This window comes from Podarcis erhardii (assembly GCF_964252035.2).
Source record: "Podarcis erhardii genome assembly, chromosome: 3".
In the NCBI taxonomy this organism is placed as follows: domain Eukaryota; kingdom Metazoa; phylum Chordata; class Lepidosauria; order Squamata; family Lacertidae; genus Podarcis; species Podarcis erhardii.
Window position 1 is genome coordinate 38165148 of NC_138507.1, and position 23869 is coordinate 38189016.

The window sequence follows — 23869 nt, forward strand, 5'->3', positions numbered from 1 at the left end:
TCTAACCATGCCATGAAATGTTACCATATGTTTTGCTTCTCCACAGTTGTAGAAGCATGGTAACTCTCTTGGTCCATGGTGTTGCTATCTTGCAAATGAGTATGAACAGTGCTTTTTTCAGGGGTTACTCAAGGGTATGCAGTACTGGCACCTCTTTTTTGTTGTTAAAAAGTTTGACACTGTAACAACTTAATGGTGAGTACCAGTACCTATTTTTCTAGGGAAAAAAGCACTAAGTGTAAGTGCATGAGGAGCTTTTAAGTGGCAACCTCCTCCTCCTCCTCCTCCTCCTCCTCCTCCTCCTCCTCCTCCTCCTCCTCCTTCTTCTTCTTCTTCTTCTTCTTCTTCTTCTTCTTCGGTGATCACTCGTAGCCGAGTAAGATCGTCTTCTATAAACACGGTTTTAACAATGAGTCCGTAAGTGACTGTGGAGGCCAATTCTGGAACCACACGTCCTTCCATAGTAGGGACATTGGTTTCTGGGCAGGAATTGATCATGGTGTGGATTTCCCAAGCGTGCACATTTCTCCCTCTTAGCACGTTTCTCCCTTGCATCCTGAGTTTGGGTGTCTTCAAAGCCCATGACACCTTTGGTGAAGGCTGTTCTTCAGTATACATCAAGTGGCTGCCTGTTTCCACTCTATATTTTGGCAGTAGATAGCCACATTCTGGATTGGGGTGTCAGGTGGAAAAGCATGGTGACATTTTGCAGGAGCTGTTTCCTCATCACGGCACCACTGTGGTGGGAAGAGCTGCAGTTCTGGAACTTCTGTATTTTTCAGAGATCCAAGCAACAGAAGACCTCATTCAGAGAAAATAAGTCATGGCAACCCCCAATAGAGTCCAGTAGAGACCAGCATCCACTAGAGGCCAATATTGTAAAATGGATAGGTCTGTCAATATTTCAGATTATACGCTTTTTGAGATGTGAAATAGATTTTTTTTAAAAAACTGGGAAGAAGTTTGGTCTTAGAACTGCAAGTAACTATCTCATCATTTTTTCAGATTCGTAGCTCCAGACTGTGTATTACTGTGTAGTGAGGGATAAACTTGCTGTTTGATCATTTCCTAACCAGATTTAGGAAGATAACGAATAATGAATGTTACTGAAAATAATGGATTTGCAGCTACAGATACTGGTGGTGATTTGGTGTCTCTCTCTCTGTGTGTTAACTTTATATGCAGCTAATGACTGAATCCAATTTTTTTGGCCCTAATGTTTTAGGGTTCTACTGCCATGTTCTAGAAGGGGACTGCCACCCCCAAGAATCAGTGATCAGCCAGTCATTACTAGGGGAAAGCATCACACTCGCTCAAGGTCGAGTGAGCATTCTAGTATCAGACCCTTATGTTCTGTACATCACCTAGTTCCTGGAGGGTCTGCACCACCTTCTCCACTTCTGACAAGGTTGCTATTAAATGTACAGCACAGCATTTTGTTTCCTGCCTCCCAGATGTAAATGTGGTGGTGTACTTTCTGGAGTACATGCAGTGCATCCACTCATTCTGGCACTCCAGTGCAATCTGTTTTCCCCGCCATAATATCTACACTTTTCTCATATTCTCCGCTCAAGTCCTATCTCCCCTATCTGGATTGTTTACAGTCATACCAACAAGCTTTATCACAATGGTGAAAATCAGCCTCTGTTTTGTCTTCTCATTGTTTTGTTGTGTTATGCATTCATACGAAAGCTTTCAGAATATTTTTCATTTTTCAGAAATGTGCTACATAATGCAAAAGCCTATTCATATAACAAAGGGTGTGTTCTCACATCACACGTTTTCTTCATACTAGGTATGGAGAGGGAAATTGGGCTTTGTTATTATCATATGGGTATTGTGCACACTGTACATTGTATAGAGAGGCTAAATAGACAGGAAATAAGTCCCAGCAAACCCAGAGACATGATTATGAACAGATTGGGTCCTGAACTTAGAACTGGTATGATGAAAGTATTGTATAGAGAAAACAGTGAATGGAAAATTCCCCACCCCAAGCTTACGAGAAGCAAATAATAGTTATTGTTGACTTGTCCCAGCTTCAGTGATGCTTCATAAGTTTATCTTAAACCATTTCTCATCCAGTGATATAATCTGTTATCCTTCAAGCCCTTCATGGTATTTGTAAAGTTTCCTGGAAGTGCTGCACCAGGAAAAACAATACCAATTTGATCAGCTAGCCACGGTGTCAAATGAGGATACAGAGAAATGAGAGAGAAGATACATACAAAATAAAAAGAAAATCCTAAACTCATATTCATAGGGATTACATAGCTGATGATGTGTGAACATACTCTGACTCTTGATTTGCAACTGTCCCCTTTCCTGTATAATAATCCTCTACTTCTGTGAAATTGCTTTAGTACATAGCTTTATACTGGTGATGTATCTGGAAAAAGAATGCAGGCTGGATAGAAGATTAAATTCTTTTGGAAGTACTTTACGACATTTTTACTACCAGATGTACACTGTCAATTGTATTATTCAGTAGTTGTGCTTTAAAGAATGAAAACTATGGAAAGCCTGTAGATGTAAAATATATATAGCTAACCTATTTGTGTGTGTGTGTGTGTGTGTGTGTGTGTACTCATGGTTTTTTTCTCAACCCTTGTTATCCATAGCTTTCCAAATGGAGTAGCCTACAGTATTTGAATCCAAATTCAAAATGGGGTTGGTGATTTCACCAGTTCCAGATTGGTGATTAATTGCCTCTGTAGCTAAGTAACTTTCTTCTAGTCTGCCACATCAAAGTGAGCTAATTGAAAAGGCCTTTTGAGTTTTACACACACTTAAGCAGGCTAAAAATGAATGTTTTCTGAATTGAACAGATACTAATAGCTTATGGCATCAATGCAAAGTAAGGTACTTCCTCTCCATCATTTTAACAAAAGTATTTAGCCTTGGTGCTTGTAATATCTCTTTGGTTCAGATGTTTGTTACACCATCCCATTTAATCTTAATTTTGCCTGCAGAATGCACCAACCAGGAAGTCCCATGCAGTCGTCTCCAGCAGACACACCCTTCAGCAGCCGTAGGGGGAGACAGCTTCCACAAGTTCCTATCAGAAGCGGCAGTATAGAGCAAGGTATCAAATAACAAGCTTAACAGTTTAAAATCTTGGGTTTGTTTTCCTTCCTCTTCCTGTGCTGCAAAACCATCTTGCTTTTTCTTTTTGTAAATAGAGTCTTCAATGCTTTATTGCTTTCTGCTGATTAACAAGTACATTCTTATAAAAGTGGATTGCAAACTAGGGGTGTGCAATTGATTATTGCATTGTTTCAAAAAGTCTGTTTCATGTTTTCTAGCGATGTATGTACTTTTAAAGCTGGGTTCTTGGCAAGGGGGCAGATTAAGGTGGCGGAGAATAACCCACTCTGTTTATTCATGTTTCATTAATTTTGCTGTCTTCCTAATGCTAATTGATTGTAATTTGCTGACAGAAATGTGAACAATGCAAACAATATCCCTTTCTGAGCATGTCAAAAGTTAAAAGCAAAAGTTGGGGGAAATTAATGTACTACTTAGGAAAACACAAATGAAGCCATCAGCAACACATTTAGAGAAAATTTGAGACAGATGGCTGAGAGATATTGCAGCATCTGCTATCTAGCTTGTACTAATAGCTTTGTTTCTTCTTCATATTTACAACAGTTTAATTACTGGATTACTGGGCTGTGGTGGGGATGGAATCACCTGCTTACATTTCTGAAATCACAGATATCTAGGTTTACATTAGAGATCATGTGAAACTTGTTTAGCGTTTTCGTATTTTAATTACATGGTGCAGTTCAGAACTGAAAGGGCAAAACATTGAAGGTTTTCTTTCTCTATAGCAAATTGATGTCATGCATCCTTGTAGATATGAATATGTATTGAGAATGAGATGGTTCAAATGTTCATTCTTTGCCAATACATGCATCATATAGATGTGAGTTTCCTAATGAGTGACAGCCATCATTGAAGAGTAGAGAGTATGTCAAAGTGGTTTCCCATTCCATACATTCATTTTCACTTGGATATTTGCTCCTTTCTGCACGTGGTTTTGATGTGTAATGTATCTGCTGTTCTATATCATGTCACCATGAATTAAGGTCTCATTGGTTCAACAACTTGCTACAAAACTACATTGCAGTCAACAGGTTGCATGATCTCAAACTGTCAATTATAGGACGGCTGTACAAAGAGGAGAGAGTTTTGTGGATATTTGCTTATTATTTCTTTGTTGGCACATAATAAGAAAACAGATGAGGTATAATGTTTGTGTGTTTCCCCCCTGAGTGTAAAGAATTTCTTATTACTGGAAAATGTACTATACTATTTCAGTTCAAATGATGCTTATAGGATTTTGTAATCTGATCAACCAGTCTCCGTTTCAAACCACAAGAGTGGAAAACTAGAATGGCTGCAGCAATGTCGAAAACAAAACAAAAAACAATGCCGTGGGCGTTTCCTTAAATAGGTGCTCTTACACTTGTACTTTATATCACTTCTTGTATATGCTTTATGTTGTTAAAAAAATTAACATGATGACTCTGAGTGAAGATTTTCTGGCTGGAACTTTTAATCTGTTGCTGTTAAAGGGACACACTTGTTTTGATAAAAGGTGCCATTCCTTTGGAAGTTCCTTCACAGCTGGCCATAACCAAGGGTGGGTCTGTGCGTCTGTCTTGTGCATTTCCAATTTGCCCTCTTTGCCCACTAGGCATACAGGGTTTTGACTAGGAAAACACTGAGGGTTATTTCTGCAGGGATAGAATAAATTGTTAAAGTATGAAAGTCTTGCTATTTTCATTGTTACCTTGAACAGCCTTTTTTTTTTTTCAAGTGTTTCATATCTTCAGCCAAATCCTGCCATTTGTTGTTCTTTTCAATCTGTCATTAACTCAACTGGAAATGTAAAAACTGGCATAGGAGGAGTTTTGTCCAAACGTTAAATCCCTCTGCAGAGCAATTGTCTGACTTGGCAGCAGTGATGAGATCCCAAAGAAGAACTGATCTCAATGTAAAAATACAGGAAGTCCAGATTTTATTTCCTGTGGATAAAGGATAATGTCTACACAATCACCCTAGTGGGAAATGGACATCAAACATCTGGCCAGTTTCTGATCTTATCTGTTAGAAATAAAGATACACATGCATAGTGGAAGTATAGATAAATGGGTGTCTCCAATTAAGTCACACTCAGAGCAGAGCCATTGAAATTAATGAACAAGTGCCAGTTTAAGTAAAAAGATTTCAATGGGTTTACTCTCGATATGGCTTGTTGGATATAACCCATCGAGAAATATTGGAAATGACTCTAGGGGTTTCAGGAAAGCCTAAGGTGTATATTTAGCATTATGAAGGCTGATGCATGCTGAAGTCAAGGAGAAGTTTTAATTGAATTAATTAGGCCTTAACCCCATGGCAACTTCATTTCCTAACCAAATTAGCCTAATATGCAGGGGCTTGTTGAGAAATATATCTTTAGGTGATTACAGAATGATACATCAGTCTTACAGTATAATTGAAAATGAACAAACTCTGGTGAAATGCTTCTATTGCATAAAGTTTTCCACGTGCCTAAGGTACAGGATGAAAAAGACAAGCAAAGACAAAATACTCAGCTAAAAACTGTAGCAAGTGTCAGTATTCTAGAATTGGCTCTCTTAATCGTTTTCATGGAAAAGGAATGCTGCCAGTGAAATGATGACTGTATCTTAATTTTATTTACCGGTAGTAAACAAAACAAAACAAAAGTATAATTGTTCCGTATAACATTTGTGCCTGCTTGCCAGTTTGTAGCATATTACGGTATCTCTAACAGTCTTTTGAGAAATGAGTATATTAGTGCAAGCGAGTGGCCAAAAGAGAGGATGTGAAAGGACACGTCTGAAAGAGGGAGGTGGGGGAAAGATGGCAGATAAAGTGTGCTTTCAAATGTCAGAATATAGATAGAGTTTGGAGTTCTAAAACAAAGCAACAGATTTTGTGTGTGTGTGGTGTGTGTGTGTGTGTGTGTGTGTGTGTCTACTTGGCCTGAGCCCACTGATGCACTGGGACTAGATTACTACCATCTATAATAATAGGAGTGCCTTTAGTCCTTAACACATTTATATGGATTTAAATTGCATTGCTTTTGCTGGAATTAGCCAGGCAGAATTATTTTAAGGTTGAAAATCAAATAGGTGCATTACCACTGTCTTTCAAACACCCTACTATCCTCTACAACAATATTGTGTATATAAAAAATAAAGCTGTATCATGAAGGTCTTTACCTAGCTTGTTACAACAGTTTTTAACTAAAAAGTTATAAACCTCTTGAGTTTTCAGCACAGCCATGCCACCTTTACACCAACATGCTATAACGCTTTAAAAACAAAGTAAAAAATGGCTCCTTGTTCTTAGTATGAAGCTTTATATTCAATGCATATAGCTGTGTTTGTTGCAATACTACTACTACTACTTTCACATCCTCTACTACTACTACTACTACTACTACTAATAATAATAATAATAATAATAATGTGCAAGTGATACTTAGGGAAGAACATTTGCCAGCAATTGAGCTATGTTTGAACTAGCATTGCAGTTCACTGAGGACACTTGACCGCTTCCTGCTTATGAGAATATTTCAATTTTCAGACTTTCCTTTGTTCTGCTCTTGTTTGATTCAACAAAGCATGCTATCCAGCAGACTTCAGATGAATACAGATTTCTAGAAGAGATGCTTGATGGATTTGCTTTCACAAATACCAGTGGTTATAGATTGCTAGGTGAACGAAAAATGCTGCTCTGGTCATTTACACTTAAAAAAATATTTGAACCTGGTTCAGTGACAATAAATCACACAAATCACAACTCCACCTGTTCAGTTCTGCAATATTTTGCACTGTTTCGTGAGCCATTTGATCTGGGCATTCTGCAGTTTAGTTTCAGATAGTAAACCCCCGTTTATTGAAAGGACTTCCTATTCATTTATTTCCTATTACATTGTTTAAAACACCTCTTGAATTATTTTAAAGTTGCCAGTGCTTATTGTTGGATTACATGTGACATCCAGGAAAGAAGAGGGGAGGGGGGGTACCCCACAGCCACTGCATTTTATAAAAGTGGGTATTTTCAAAGGAAAAGTAGGTGTTCAGTAATATTTAATAAAGCAAGCTACTTTTAATGGTCACCGTTGTGAAAATGATATGACAATTGCTCATTGAAAAGTCATGCAGTAGCTATTCATTCATTCAATCTTTTGTTAACATACTCCCATAGGTGCTTCACTCTTTGTGTGTGTGATCCTGCTCTTCCGTTGTTTGCAATTCAAGCTTTGCTTTAGTTGTTGTTGGACTGAGCTGGAGAGTGCTTTCTGATACAATCGTGTATTTTTTAATACCGGTCAGATTAAGTGCAGTATGTAAGTACTCTAATCGGGAATGGATAAAAAGAAAATACTTGCTCCAATGTACGTTTTAGGCTCCACCCAGCACAATTATTTTTTTTAGTGTGAATCTTTTTAAATGAAAGATGTGAAAAAGTAACAGTTGAAGAGATGTCTCCTCACATGAGTAACCCTTTTCCTACTGCTTGTTTTCTTAAGTGCTCATTGTGTACAACAGAGATGTAGCTTTTTATTTTTTTAATATTAAAGTTTATCTTAAAAAAAAGAACAGGCCACAACCCAACATGTTGTTAAGTGGGCTTAAGGCAATTTATTCCAATGGACTTGACCATACTTAGCTCTCTATTGGCCTCAGACTTTATAATTTGTCATGGTCTTGTCATCCAAGTTCCCCACATTAATTTTATGCATGCTGCAACAGAGCCTATAGTGTTTGTCATTTTCGTGTATAACACCTTTTTTTGTCTAACTTTAAATTTGCTGATTTCTTTCTTTTGTTCCCATCATTCCGTGCATTTTATTCATTGAAGAACAAGAGAATTATAGCTCATCATCAAAAGGTAAATATTCATGTCAATTTTACTAACACTCGTCATGTTATTTTTACCTTTCTTCTGCACTAATTTCATGTCAATCCATTTTTTGTAGGTTACATTCAGTTAAGAATGTAAATCTGTGGAAAAGGTTACTTCTCAAGTATCTAAATGTCATCCAGTCCATTAGAGTCGTAAAATAGTTTTACTAACCTCAAATCTATTTTAATGAAATATTATCTCAACCTCTGACCAGGTACAAACTTGGTTGTCATCGTCTGGGAATGTTTACTTCTATCTCACAGATAATGAGAATATGCCCAGTTCTGGACCCAGTATAAAGGACTGGAGAATTCATACACAAAAACCCTTACCTTTTGTAGATCTTCTGAAAGCTCTGTTTAATCATGGGGATCAATATGGGCCACTTTAAAAAGACACTTGAGCCTAGTTTTGACAGTTGTTCCATGTTTCATATACCATGGCTTTGTAAGCTGGAAATGAACCCTGGATTTTAGCATTCCTTCCCTCATCTCTACTTCAGTGCGATCCTGACTTATTTTCCTAGTCTGAGTTCCCTGGTTTGGACATAATGGGGGGCAAATGAGGTGCCAAAGCAGTAAGAAGTAAAGCCCAAAGGAAGTCTTTGGAAGGGAACATCACAGTAGCAGTCAGAGAGAACCCATCACAAACAGGTAACTGCAAGAATCAGGAAGTGTAACATAAATCCAGCTGGAAGGAGACACTGGGAATACCTACATCTGATGCTGGCCAAGCTGTTTATGAAATCCAGCAGTGTGAAGAAGGGGGCAGTCTAGGTACCTGGACCTTTATAATGGGCAAAGCATTTCTGCCATTGGTTGATCAACCCACTACACTACTATCTCTTATGCTGACCTACCACTGGAGTGCTTCAGTGGAAGAGAACTGGAATGCATTCTTAGGAATGCTAGGAAGTGTCCTGGTGCAATGTTGATCAACGGCTTTATGATACCAGGACTGTCCAAACAAATAATAATTATTTTTATTATTATTATTTGTACCCCGCCCATCTGGCTGGGTTTCCCCAGCCACTCTGGGTGGCTTTCAACAAAGATTAAAAATACATTAAAATGTCATACATTAAAAACTTCCCTAAAGAAGAGAAGCAGGAGCCAACAAGTTTAAAAGGGAAGGGGTGGGGGAGGTTACTTGAGCAATAGAGGCACCTTATTTGAACCCTCTAGCAGTAGGCCACGTGGAGTACAGACAGACAGCAAGTGACCTCAGCAGGACTGAATTGTTCTCTCTATCAGGAGCTGGGACCCAAACACAATGAGTGCATAAGTAAGCACTGCTGTCCCATTGGTTCCCATCAAGCTGCCTGGAAACTGTGCTTGGAACCTTTCAAAAGTGCTGGAAATGCCTGCCTGTAAGTTTCCCCAAAGTTATAAATTGTAAGGCTGCAAATGCCTGTCCTTTGTTCAGGCAGTCATGGTGGGGGGTTGGCCACTGAGATCTAAATGGGTAAAGATAAACAGACAGTAGCTGATCAGCACAACTTTACTTTTGTAAGCAGGGGGCCTGCTCAAGAATGCTCTACACATTTTTTTGTGGGTTTGATCTTAGTTTCTGCTAATGTATAACCAAAAACTACTTCCATGCAATTGCCCTTGTTCTGTAATTGTCTGTGGCAATTAAGACATGTTACTGTCAATCAACACAATTCTAATTACTGTAGAATTAGAATTACTGTAAAGGAACAGTAACTTGTTCCTTTAATATTTCCTTGTATACTTGATACTAAATCTTTTCTCAACTCCACTGCTTTTTTTTTAAAAAAAGGAAAAAATCTGTCATGATTATCAACATCTGCATCTCCATTTCAAATGCTTCATTGTGTTTTGTCACAATATGGCCTCACGGGCACCTGTGTGCACTAAAACACCAACAACCTGGCATATCTACCATTGAACTTACTTACTGTGTTTAGACAAATCTGTCACCCAGGAAGAATCTTGATGTGTGACCTTGATAAAGGCCATAAACCAACTGTTTTATCTTGTGTCATGACTCGTTTATGCAGCAAAAACTAAAAATCCCAAACTAAGTGCAAGTTTATGCTGCCGGTGACACATTAACTGCATTTTTGAATACAGTGGTACCTTGGGTTAAGTACTTAATTCGTTCCGGAGGTCCGTACTTAACCTGAAACTGTTCTTAACCTGAAGCACCACTTTAGCTAATGGGGCCTCCTGCTGCTGCTGCGCCGCCAGAGCACGGTTTCTATTCTCATCCTGAAGCAAACTTTTTAACCTGAAGCACTATTTCTGGGTTAGCGGAGTCTGTAACCTGAAGCATATGTAACCTGAAGCGTATGTAACCCGAGGTACCACTGTACTTCGCTTTTTTGGGGGGGGTGGCCACCACAGGAAATTAACATTCCAGAAAGAAGTAACAGGTAGAGCAACTTAAAGGAAAGTCTATGGCTGCTGTTCAGAACTTGCCTGGGAGTAATTCCCATTAAACTCAGTTTTCTATGTGCAGAGAGCATGTACACACAGAGAGCTGAAGTCTGAAATGGTACTACAACTACGAAAAGTTTTCCCATTTGCTTCAGCAGCCTTAGAAATCCTCAAAAAGAACTCTGAATTTTCCCTGTAAATATTTCCTTTTATTGTTTTTAATCACAAGCCCTTGTCATGTGTGCCCCATGTGTACAAGAATGCATGGGATGGGACCAGGCCCCACTGGGCCCCACCCTGACATTATCACTCCACCTCACCCTAATGTCCATGCACTGTGTTAGACATGTGAAAGGGAGTTGTAGAGACCTACAACTGTATCAGCATAGGTGTTTCCTATCCCCAAAGGCTGTCAGAACATTGGGAATGGACGCCATGAGTGCATTGACACTGGAAGGCCTGTCTCCTCAACACATTTATTGTAAATTTTGCACATGAGTGAAGAGAGCTATAGTTAGCAGATAAGGAGTATAACTATCTCTGTCTCCAAATGCATCATAGTTACCTCTGGTATTGTTTTGAATGGAATCTGTTATAACCATGCATATGCCAATGTTTTATTTCCTCTTGTCACTGAGGATGGTGTACCAATTCTTGCTATTGAGAACCCCTCAATCTCACCCTGTGGAGCTGGAGATGGCTCTCATGCTGTTTTCTGCTACAGGACTAGATTTTAAAAAGTTGAGAGATGCGTGGCGATTTTGCCATGATTTATAAATGGCTCTGTAGCCGGACTCCATGTTCTATCTACATCAAATTAAGCAACTCTTAAAAGTGATAGTGGCTGAAGTGCTATCCTTACCTGGGAGTAAATCCTATTAAACCCAGTGGGGCTTTTTTCTAGGGTAGTATACAAGAGACAAGAATTACTCAACATATAAATGCAATGCAAAGTACAAATATAAGATATAAATAATTAGAAATGCATACATATGTCTCTGGATGATTTTTAAGAAGTTTACTGTTAAGACAGGAGACCTAATGGCTGCTGATGCATACTGTAAAAAAGGTAAAAATAAGTGTGGCATTGGCTTAGGTTATCTCTACCTTTGAATGTTCTTCTGGGAGGTGATTGGTTTTGATATACTGGAGTCCTCCAGAACCAGCTCAGAAATTTTAAGAGTGCGCAACTTGTGTCCCCACAAATAACTCACTGACTGAGATTGAGCTGCCTGACTGAGACTGAAAAAATGGGGGGGGGGGGTTCTAAACACCTGGGAGACAATAAAACATGGCTGTTGGGCTGGGTCAAGTTGTTCAGTCTGCTTGTCAGTCTGGAATGAGTACCATTTTTCTTCCATTGGTAAACAAGAACACTATGTGTACCACCATAACATGCTGAATGGGAACGACTAGCATGTGGATCCAAAATAAAGGATTTGGTCTTCTACAGGGAAACCTTGAGAGAAACAAACAGAAAAACATTACCCCTCAGGTAATTTCTAGAATACATAAGAGGCTCAGAGGAGAAGTGCCGAAAGAACATCAAAACTGTGTGCATCCCAAACCAATGACCAATGGGGTTATAGAAGATAATGTAAAAGTGCTATAGCTTCCTTTGAGCCTTAGCTGCACCTTGAATTTAGTGTTGGGTAGTGGGAACTGATTAATACAGTTGGAGACAGATAAGGAGGACTCTGACGACCCAATGAGGAAGTATTCATGGGACCTTGGAAGGTGTGCTTGTGGTTCCTCAATGCAGACTGAACACAAGAGTTTGCAAATGGAGAGTGCATCCATGGACTAGAAAAGTGACTGGAGCATGGAATGTGAGACTATGTACCCCTCCCGAAGATTCAGGAATAATAAGCTAGAAATGAAATAATGTTTGAGATTATTTCTGAATATTTATTAGAAATCCATTCGAGTTTTGCAACAACAACGTTTTGGAGATTCCAGGAAATTTTCTAACATTTTGGGAATGTTCCATACTCGTTTCAAATTTCAAGAGTCAAGAAGATCATGAATTTACAATTTATCATTGCATCAAATCTATAGAGGGTTTTTGCAACATGTATACAGGTAACTCATCTTATGCAAAGGTTCAGTTCCAGGAATCCACATGTAAACACAAACATGTGTAGATCCAGAATCCCGCAGAACCCCTGCCCCCTGCAAGGTATAGGGCTGTTTACCTGGCGTTGAGAAGGTTGCTTGGAGGGCTCTACAATCCTGTCAGTGCCTTTGAGCCTTCTTCTCAAAACCTGGCGCCTCACCCAGCTTTGTGAAGGCTGTGCAAGGGCTCTGGGATACTGCCAGAGCCCCCATGCCACTTTCCCAAAGCCAGGTAAGCCTGGAGCTGTGGGTAGGAGTGGGTAAATAAATGGAGAGTGGGTTTCACTATTTTCCATTTATTGATTGATTTCCCCCACACACCTACACAAAGCTGTAAATGTGTAAGTAAAATAAGCATAAGATGCTTGTTACCTGTACTAGAAATGGCTTGTATACAGGGAACTTGAAACCTGAACTGCCCTGGCTTAACAAGCCAAACTGCTGAGGCAGAAGTCAACTGTTTCTGTCATAGCTGCCTCTTCTTGGAGACTTGTCAGGGATGTTGTTTGGGCTACTAGAGCACAGTTACCAAGGAAAGCCATCAGGTAAGCAGCTGCTCCTCCAGGTCAGCCTTAGCCCCTAGAAATGCTAGACTGAGATGGTCTGCATAGTCTCGCAACCACCATTTTGATCTTATGGAGAGGTCCGTTCTTGTCAGCTTCCCCGACATCATACCATAAGCCAGAGTGGCAGGAGGAAAAAAGGCAGTCAGGAAAGCCTCTGCCTTTCATCTGCTGTCTGCTGCCTTTGCACCATGGACCCAAGGAAGGAAGAAAAGAGAAGAAAATTCTACAGCACAACCAACTGTCTACTTGTGAGTAAGTGTACCCAAGCACCAGCTCATCGGTTTTCCAGTCCCTTTTTTTTAGGATGACTGAGCAGAAAAGCCAATTGCCACAGCAGCCTCCCAGCTTCCCACCTAAAGTGGCTAGAAACAAAGTTTGTAATTTATTTTTAGTCACCTGGAGTGGACTTATGACTCTTCTCTCAGGCACCACAAGCTTTTCCTTTATCCCTCTAACAAACCTTATAGCCCACAATGCATTTTGTCAGTCTAGCTACTAAAACAATGACCAGTTGAATTGGTGCATAGCAAACCCACACATACAGCTCTGCAAGAAATATGGCTGATATATGTGTGCCCAAGGGCCAGTATGTGGCTAACCAAGTTTGCCTTGGAATGGATACAGCCCTTCAGAAACTGCTGCAACCCCAGCACTGAAACCAAGGTGGTACTCAAGGGCCTGGTTTGTAGTTTGCCCCATTCCAGGAAATCTGACAAAGTAAAGGCTGGTGGAAGGGATAATCCAACAGTTGCTGCGCACACAGTTGTGGAACAGAGGTCAAACATTCAGCATGGCACTCACACCTATTCAATAGATAGGAAGGCAAGACACATTGTATAAGAAACCAGAGGCCTTCCTTCTGGGTATTGTCGGCCAGAAGGTGTTAAAGAAGGATCGAACATTTTTCATGTATGCAACAACGGCAGCAAGGATTCTCATCGCAAAAAATTGGAAAACTCAAGATTTACCCACACTGGAAGAGTGGCAGATGCAGCTGATGGACTATATGCAACTGGCCGAGATGACTGGCAGAATCCGAGATCTGGGAGAAGAAAAGATGGAGGAAGACTGGGAGAAATTCAAGATGTATCTACAAAAACATTGTAATTTGTTTGAATGTTAAGAAGGATGCTAGATTATAAAAAACTGGCCACCACTAAACTAGACTTAAATTTGATGATAAGTGAGACTAAAGAAAATATAAAAATTTTATTGGAAAAAGTGTTAAATCATATTGGAATGTGTGGACATGAGATTGTAAACAAGTTGATAATTTGTTTGGAAAAATTTTTTTTTTTTAATGATGTAAATGGGAGAGGGGGACGTGAGGGAGTCCAAAGAAGTGAAGAATTTGTTGTTATAAAAGTAAGATTGTTTTATGTGTGCATTTATATTTTAAAAAAACCTTAATAAATATTTATAAAAAAAAAAAAAAAAAAGACACATTGTAAGCAAAAACTGCCTAAACAAATTCATCAGACCCTGATACATTGAGATGGAGAACCTTTGGCAGGTGGCTCCCAGTATTCTATGAGTTAGTTTCACAGCACCTGTAGATCCTAAAAATGTGTGTGTTCTCATTCCAATAAGAACAGATGACTGGAAAGTTTATCACTTCTGCTTCATCATCCATTACTATCAGTATGATGCCTTGTCCTTTGATAACTCTCCCTAACCCATAATATTAACTAAGATTCTGGTTTGGGTTGTGGTTTGAGACAACAGAGTTTTCATGTATACCCTTATCAAGATGACAAGAGCACGCTGTCTGTAAAAGGGTCAAACAAATGTGACTATGACAGTGAATCTCCTCATACAAGTCAACTGGACCTAGAAGTCATCCAAGACACTGGCTGTTCTGCAGGCAGTACTGTAGTTCAACAACATCTGGAAAGCTACAGGTTCCAGACGAACCTGTGCTACGAAAGCAAGCAAGGAAGAAATGTGCATCGTAGACTCCAGAAGGAAGGAAGCCTACTCTTTTCTGCAGTATTTGTCCATCTAACTTTGACCATAAGCAATCATATCCTCACTTGTGTTCAACTGGAGGAGGGATTAAGCACTGAAATTTGCACTGTTAAAAGTGGTACTAATTATGATCCAATTTAGCTCTATTAAGTCGTTCAGATTTTTCCAACTGTTTATGTTAATCCTATTGAGCGTGCGCGCACACCCATTCATATCTTTACAACAGAGAACTATTTGCAGCTTCGTTACATACACGCTTTGAATGTGTCTGCCTGTTTTATAGCAGACATATTTTCAGAGTTGCTTTCTTTCCTTTTCGGCTGCCGTACACCTAAAAAAAGTTAGTTTTGTCTACATGGTGGGGCAGCAGAGGTAGATGCCCCTCTCATCCACCAAGCACCTGCTATATTATGTGAAGCTATGTGGAAATTTGTACATGCAAACATGATTTGTATGATCTTCACCTCTTTTGTAAAAACAGCATGCAAATCGGAGCATCAACCTCATTTGTGGAGGGCATGCCTGTTTCTCTAATGCATGAAGAGTATTGCAAGCCTGCTAAGTGTAGGAACTGGGCTGTAGATTTCTGATACCTTCCTGCTATTAAATTATGAGAAAGAAAGAGAAAGCATACATCTAATTCTACCACCCACAGTCTGTTAATAGGCAAGGGTAATAAAGTGTTTCTCACAATATGGCTGCTTGAAACTTCCTTCTCATGGCAGTTGGTCTACAGGGCCAGCAGTTTCATGCACTTCATGTCATCCTATGGACTGGTCCCCACAGTGTGATTTCTATCTGTGCTGCAGCTTAATTTTTTTCAAAACAATTCATGTCATTCTTATTGCTAATCATCATCATCATAATTTTAATTGCTAATACCATGCCTATTCATCATCATTTTGATTACTCATACCACACCCGTCACTGTGCTAGGCACCATGCATAAATTACTGTTTCTAATTATAGCTTGCTGGAGTATGGAAAGAAGCCATGTGGTAGGGCCAGATCTGGGAAGTGTGAGCTGGTGCGCATGAAATTGCTTGCAGTGTACACGAAAGACCACACAGAAGCGATTTGAGGTGGCTTCCCCCATGGCAGCCAGATCATGTGAGGTGGTCCTCTAGAGTCAATGTTTCAGTTTCATTCAGTATTCATTCAGATAGTGACTAAACTCCTGACAGCCAGGTAATAGGTTTCTCTCCCCATTTTTCATAGTTTCCCCCATATATTCATCAGGCCTTGATTGTCTTCTAGCTGTGTCCTAACTGTATTTCTCTAAAGTTAGATATTTATAACTCAAGACCTGCAGTTTGGCAAGCAGTGTGACTTCTTTCTTCTCCTTGTTGCTGTTGACTCTATTTTTCTTGCATTCACATTGTCCCAAACCAGTGATGGGCAGCATGGCAGGGTGGCACTGCTCACCTGACTTCCAGTCAGTTGTGTCACTCCTGCTTACTAGGAGCTAGAGGGAAGGAAAAAGGTGGCAGTGAGATTAGTGTGGTGCAAACACACCAGCAAGAGCACTGGTTTGGCTTTGTCAGTTCATTAGCACCATGCTGACCTTACTCCTCTACATCCTGGTCAGCAACAGTAATGCAGCTGAGCACTGCTGTCCCACCACATCTGATACTGGTCTCCTCCTCCTTTGCCAGTTCACCTATCTAACTCTACAGCCAGTTTTGTGCTTGCTATGGCATGCCTGCAATGATTCCCATACGAATCATCTAACAGGCACTGGCGGAGGAACAGGGGTGCGGGGGGAGCATACTGCCCCCAGCGGCACGATCCCGGTGGGGTGCTATCACAGTCCCCCCCCCCCCCGTGCTGGGCCCCATGCCCCTGGGAGTGCACCAGCCATGCCCTCGCCTGCTCTCCACCCCCCTGCCAGAGCTTGAAGCTCCGCCACTGCTAACAGGCTACTCTTGCTCGCCACACCAAGTGGGACTATTTGAACTGGTTGGGGAATACACTAAACCAGTTATTTGAATGACAGATATGTTATTTTTCATATTCAAATGAGCATGGTTACTCTCTAGCAGGGATAGGCAACCTTGTTTTTTCTATCAAAGCCCCCATATCTTCAAGGGTAATTGGTTGGAGGCCACATGCCATTGGTGGACATAGCAAGAGACAAAAGTGTATTGAATTAATTAATAAAGATTAAATTCATGAAGAATAAAGATTACTCTTACTCTTACTCTTACTCAGTTTTAACCAGCTCCTACTCCTGTAGAGCTCTACACTGAAGTAAGCCCAACTGGGTTGATGAAATTACTCTCATATGTTTTCTCTCATACTCATACATATGTTTTCTTCAAGTCCATCAGGCCAATGAATCTTTTTTTCCGTCTAAAAAGCAAGTGGAAGTAGATTTAATGTGCTACACGCACACACATACAAAGCAGAACAACCCTAAATTTGTTCTCAATGATCTGGGGGACAATTACTTATTTTTGCAAAGTCATACAACCAGGGAAATGTTAGTTAAAACCCATCAATATATTTTTCTTAAATGTAATACCACCTCTTCCAAATTTTCTGCAATTGTGCAGAAAAAGGAAAGCACTTCTTAAAACCAGGAACATTAAGGAGGATGTGAACAGTTAGAAAGGGGCTCCATTCCACTGGGATAGAAGAGTAGAGCAACTCCGGAAAGTTCGGGGGTGGGGGGGCATATAAAATGAGGTTGGGGACTGCACCATTGGCTGCAGGTTGTTCACCTTTGCTCTCTATAGAAAAGATGCCTTGTTGACCAGGCTTCCTGAAAGGGAATTTGAAAGACAGAGTTTCTAATACACAAATCTACAATTCAGTTAATAAACTCACATTATTTTCATATAAATGCATTCATATTGGAACTTGCTATCTGCAATCTGAGGATCATTGCGTTTGTAGGTGATAAATAGGCATATTGAATAGCCTACAATTCTTTAATTTATTTCAATCGCATGCTGTTTTTTCCAACGTGATTGAACAGTGCAGTGTGCAGAAAAGTAATATTAGCAGCTCAACATAACAATAACAGAGACAGAAAAAGTTTTTTTAGAAAACAACAACATGCTGCACATGGAATAAACACTTTGGTGTTTTAGATCTGGTACAGACAGCACCATGTAGTTTCATTGAGACTTCAGCACAAGTAACTATATAGTTAGCAATCTAAATATGTTTCTTGGGGCATTTTCCAGATAAAGTTGGGTTTGTATGGGAGAGGGGACATGAATCTGAAAAAGTAGATTAATATTTTGAGGCACTGTTTCATTTTGTTCTGTTTACTAAATGGAGTTTTACAACTAAAAACATGGTTTTGTGACTAAGAATGTGGAAAATTAGGCAGTATTAAATTTAAAGCTAAATATGTGCTGTTTTTTAATATTGCTCATTGATTTATTGTTGCATGCTGTAGTTTAAATAACTTTATATACTTTACCAAATTAAAACATTATTGAAGAGAGAGAAAGAAATCTATTAAGGTTAGATTTTCCACATTTGCATTGTGTATCTCCTTAATAAAACATCTTTTTGTATATCATTGTAACATAAAATAATGTGATTTACTCAGTGTTTTGATAATACTCTTGTTGTGTAAAATCAATTATCACAAATTGGGTGAATCTGTAACCTCTGAAATCAAAATACACAATTGTAGGCAACCTTTATGAGAAAAAAAAAATCCAGACAGACTCTATGAAAATTGGACCTTGTGTATTTTTACATGTCTGCTTCCTGAATCACCTGGAAACACCTTGACCATTTGAGGGATATACTTTGAGCCCCCTTTTTTCTGAGAGTGGTACGCTAACGTCCACTTCAGACTCTTTGAGTAATCAGAGTACCTTGCCTGTATATGGTACATGAGTGGTTTGAACATTTTGGGGTATACATTGAGTCACCAGTTTTGTGAGGAGATGTAGATTGCATCAGGCTGTGTGTGCACCTGATTTCAAGATTGTAGCTGTTTGAGAAGTAACCTATCAATTTTGATAGCCTTGTGAGTGAGGGAATGAGGGAGGGAGTGAGTCTGTCACTCAGGCCCAATTAGTGAGTGATATAATGTGATATAATAACTGTAAATCAAATACTCAAATCAAAGTCTGAAGAGGCTACGCACAGGATGGTATTCAACTGTTATTCAGAGGTGACACTTAAATTAATTAAACATGCCTAAGTTAGATCCATTAATTTCAATTTAGCTGAATACCAACCACAGCTTGGCTTTCTTTCTGGAATGCCAGCTTCTCTTACAAAGGGTTTAAGTGTGAGGTGTAAAAATGCTCCTTTTTCAGACCTTAGCATAGACTAAGACTGGGGCCTTAGCCAGTTAGTTGTATAGAAGCCAGTGCAATGATTGTCTGAACCCACATCTATCGCACTTGCAAGTATTGCATAGTGTTATTTTGAATAGGATAACGAAGTATAGTTATATTCAGTGGCGTAGCGTGGGTTATCAGCACCCGGGGCAAGGCAAGTAATTTGCGCCCCCTAACCCATGGATTTGCGTCCCCTAACCCGTGGATTTGCGCCCCCTAACCCGTGGATTTCCCTAACCCCCAGATGTTGCGCCCGGTGCGGCCGGCCCCCCCTGCACCCCCCACGCTACGCCACTGGTTATATTTATGTTGAGATGATTGAATGCTACAGTTCTACAGATACAGCAGACTCGCAACCTACACACATTTAACTTGTGCACATTCAGCTTTACAAGCTTGGCAAATAAATAAATAGAAAGCGGGTAGGCATCTGGGGGGGAAACTTTGGCAATCCCACCCGCCATTGCACCCAATGTGATTTGATTATACATGATTTTGGCTTTATGCTCTGTCCCCATAATGTACCCCCTGCATAATTTGTGGGTCTACTGTACTGCCAAGATTTATCAGCTTTAAACAAGCAAATGTTCTTTTCTTGGTTTAGAATCTATTGTACCACCTATAATTATGTAGCAAATTTAGAATTGTATCATACAAATATTTGCAAGCAAATCATTATATTAACATTAGCATGCCTATGTCTTGTGTACACACAGTGCTTCTTTTTGTTATTTGAATACTTCTTGTTCAAGTTGAAATAAGGTCTAAGTTGCATGTAAACCATTTGTTTCTTTAAAAGCTTTTTGTCTCCTTTTAATAGGCTTCCATTATGTGTTTTTACAGCAAATTTAGTAGTGGAGGAACGAACGAGACAGATGAAAATGAAAATGCACCGTTATAACCAGACAACAGAGTCTGGTTCTAGTCAAGAACTTGAACGTGAGCAATATACTAAGGTAAAGTTAGTGTTAAAATATAATACTTTATTTGGAAAGGGGAAGGAGAAACCTTGATTTAAAATATGATCTAACGCAAAAGTTTCTAGGAAGACTTGAAGTCACTACAAATACTAACTTTATTTTGGGGGCATAATTTCATCCATTCAGTTTTTACAGTGCATCAGAAGCTCCTGAAACAGTTGTCTTGCTACAGTTGTCTTTAGTCCTGTGTAATGGGAGCTGTAGAATCACCCCAGAGGGGCTTTTTGACTTCACAAGAAAGTGGCAAGAGTTATTTGCATATTTGTGTTTGATGTTTTTCTCTGAGGTAGATATTTGGTATAATTGGAATAACTGGAATAAGTGTCTTGCCTCTTGAAGATACAGAGCAAGGCTTGGAATGGTTGATCTGATTTATAAGTGTTTACTAGATTATTAAATTTAAGATTTCAGTGTTCATGGGGGTTTTTCTTTCATTTTTTAAAGAAAAGCAAGCCTACCAATGAAATGTGGCAATTCTTTAATCAGAATAGCGAAGAGGAGCAAGATGAGAGGGTGGAATCTTTGAGAGACATTGTCCCAGTATGGTTACTACTGTTTCTGCAGCTGCTCCCTGTACTAGATTAGGTTGTATGCAAAACTACATCTAACATGGACTGTAGTTTGCCTTGATTGCTAGGCTTGCATTCCTTCTTCTGTAGAGTAGAAATAACAGACTTCTCAGGCAGATTCCAGGTTCTATATCAGTCATGTTTGAGGTGGTACGCCAGTGTGTGACTGCACCAGACATGGCCATTACCCAATTAAAGCTGCCAAACTGAAAACATGATTTTTAGATAAAGTATAAAGAACCTAAGTCAAATAGAATAGCTTGAAGGATCTGAAGGTGTTTGGAACACACTGAACATGGTACCTTCCAGATGTTTTGGATTACAGCTCCCTGACCATTAGCCAGGTCGGCTGGGGCTGATGGGAGCTGGGGTACAAAACATCTGAGGAGACCATGTTTGCTACTCTGAACCAGTGAGAGGGCTTGTTGAAAGTTGGATATTTTTGTTTGAAAAAAATGAAACTGCATGCACAATAATGGTATGCGTCTCCAGCTTGCAGCTAGTGCAAAAGTTAAGTTGTGCTACCTAGGAGGGCTGCACCAGATTTTCAACCCTGAAAAAATCCAAGCTGAAAAGGTTGGGAGGGCTTGTAAAGGGCCCTCCCATGAAAGACAGACTTACCTCTTCCTTGGTTTTTCATTCACTTCATTATTCCCGTTGTTGCTTCTCTAGAGCCACCCCCCCCACTAGCCAACCAGGGATCATAGAGCGTGGAAGATAACATCAAGACACTACATAGCCAATCAAATTTTGCTTGCAATATCATTACTGAGGGCAAGCAAAACAACAGTTACCTTACCGGGAGGAATTCAGTATATCCCTGCATTGCCAAAGCAAATGTTTTCTGTTCTCCTGCACTCTGAGGATACTTTAATTGCCTCTCACAGTATAATGTCACAAAATGGAGCAACATCTAGTTGCCTTGATAATTCTGGAGCACTGGATGAAGTTCTCCCTGTGTGCATATTTAGGAGGAGGAGGAGTTTGGATTTGATATCCCACTTTATCACTACCCGAAGGAGTCTCAAAGCGGCCAACATTCTCCTTTCCCTTCCTCCCCCACAACAAACACACTGTGAGGTGAGTGGGGCTGAGAGACTTCAGAGAAGTGTGACTGGCCCAAGGTCACCCAGCAGCTGCAGGTGGAGGAAGCGGAGACGCGAACCCGGTTCCCCAGATTACGAGTCCACCGCTCTTAACCACTACACCACACTTTACTCCAAAAAGATTGCCAAAAGAGAGTCCCTTTTCACAGGCGCTTGGATACTTTATGAAAAGGTGTTCCCCATTTTAGTTTAGGCTTAGATTGGAGACTTTAAACAGTGGAACCCTGGGTTCATTCTGAAATCTGTAGGGCACATAATGAGGCTGATCTTAATTATATCTGCATAATGGTTCTTGCACTCCATTATAAGCTGGAGATTTTGGGGGAAGCAACATTTTAAAATATATGACAGGGTGGAGAACTTTTTGTACTATGCTTTCTCACTGCTCCGATATATCTGTATTTAGTGGGCTGGGTATTATTTATGTTATTACTGCTGTATTTAATATTTGTGATGCTTTCTATGCACATATGTACATTGTCCCAGAATCTTTTGGCTACAGCGGTTGGGCTAGTGAGGAGAGAGGTCAACCACGAGCCCCAGGCTTGGATGTTATGCTAAGCCAAACCTTGATTTAGTTCAGCACAATACAGGAGTTTTAAAAGACCAGGAAGGAACAATGTGCGAGCTCGTCTTTGGGAGTCCACACCTTTGTTTAACTTACCATAGCCATTGTTAAGATTTTTGTTGCATAGCTTATGAGATAAGTTCAACAAAAGGGGGGGAACCTGATATACAAAATAGCAAAAGACATCTATGAGCATATGAAAGCTTATTACATCTAAATATTTCCAGTACATTTCAACTCAAGAGAATACTCTTTGAACAGGTTGCTTCAGTTTTCAAATGTGGCTGGCTATTATAATTTTAGGGCTAAAATCCCTGTGTTGTGCAGTAGATGCTATCAGCTTTACTTCATACCTTAACTTTATACTTAAAAATCTGTGCATCTTTCCCAAGTATTAGCTGTAGTCTATTTTGTAGGTATGTGTGTCCATGTCTTACTGAAATCCATGCAATTCCCGCTGGTTTCAGTACATGAATGTGCACAGCTATGTGTTAATAGCCGCCATTGTTAACAATGCTGACACTGCCATAATGCTTATTTATTTAATTTATTTACCTAATTTATTAACTTTACGTTACCGCAAAGCTCCTTTCAGAGTTGTGGGTATCCAGGCATGCTAAATGTCTGCCTAGAAGCTTCTTTATGGGGTATAAACATAAAGCAGATGTCATCATCACTTATCAACCTCTCAGTTTTATATCTTCAATTAATATAGCCTTTGAAGTTGTCAACATACTAAAATACTACTGTTGTCAACAGATTATTATTTTTTTAAAAAAAATAAATAATGCCACCAGGCCAATGCTGAAAATGAGAATGGTAATATCATCTTATGAGACTCCTTGGCACAATGCTACCCAATAGTTGGTTTCTTGTTTATTCATAGCAACTTTAGAGAGCCTTCAGTAAGCTGGGGCCCTCCAGGTGATTTGGACTATAACTCAGCTAGCATAGCCATGATGGGGCTGATGGGAATTGTAGTCCAAAGAAGCTGGAGCACATCAGGTTTGGGAAGGCTGGTATAGAACTACTTAGAACTGAAATCATTTATAAACGAGGCCATTTATTATTATTATTATTATTATTATTGAGGAAAACTGGCCCCTGAGCCATTTGTTATATTCTGAGAACTATTCCCTGTCAGTGGTGGAGCTTCATGCTCTGGGGGCGGAGAGCAGGCGGGGGTGGGGCTGATGTGCGTCCTGGGGGCGTGGTGCGCATGCTGGGGGCGTGGCATGCCGCCCGCAGGGGCGTGGCGCCCAGTGCAGGCGGTGGAGCAGCCACAATGGCACCCCACCAGGATCGCGCTGCCAGGGGCGGTGCACTCCCCCC

General features: G+C 40.0%; 1 protein-coding gene across 50 annotated transcripts in view; it reads left to right on the forward strand.

The window, feature by feature from the left end:
- RIMS1 (regulating synaptic membrane exocytosis 1) overlaps positions 1-23869 on the forward strand; it is a 241493-nt gene that overhangs the window by 176337 nt on the left and 41287 nt on the right. For 17 of the 50 annotated variants that reach the window (XM_081856722.1, XM_081856719.1, XM_081856723.1 and 14 more), the window contains 2 exons: positions 2973-3085; positions 20158-20270. In XM_081856722.1, the coding sequence (XP_081712848.1) occupies positions 2973-3085; positions 20158-20270 (226 nt within the window). Of the gene's footprint in view, positions 1-1225; positions 1409-2972; positions 3086-7905; positions 7936-20157; positions 20271-23869 lie in introns of all 50 variants that reach the window. The other 33 variants (XM_081856705.1, XM_081856738.1, XM_081856749.1 and 30 more) reach the window with 5 other exon arrangements.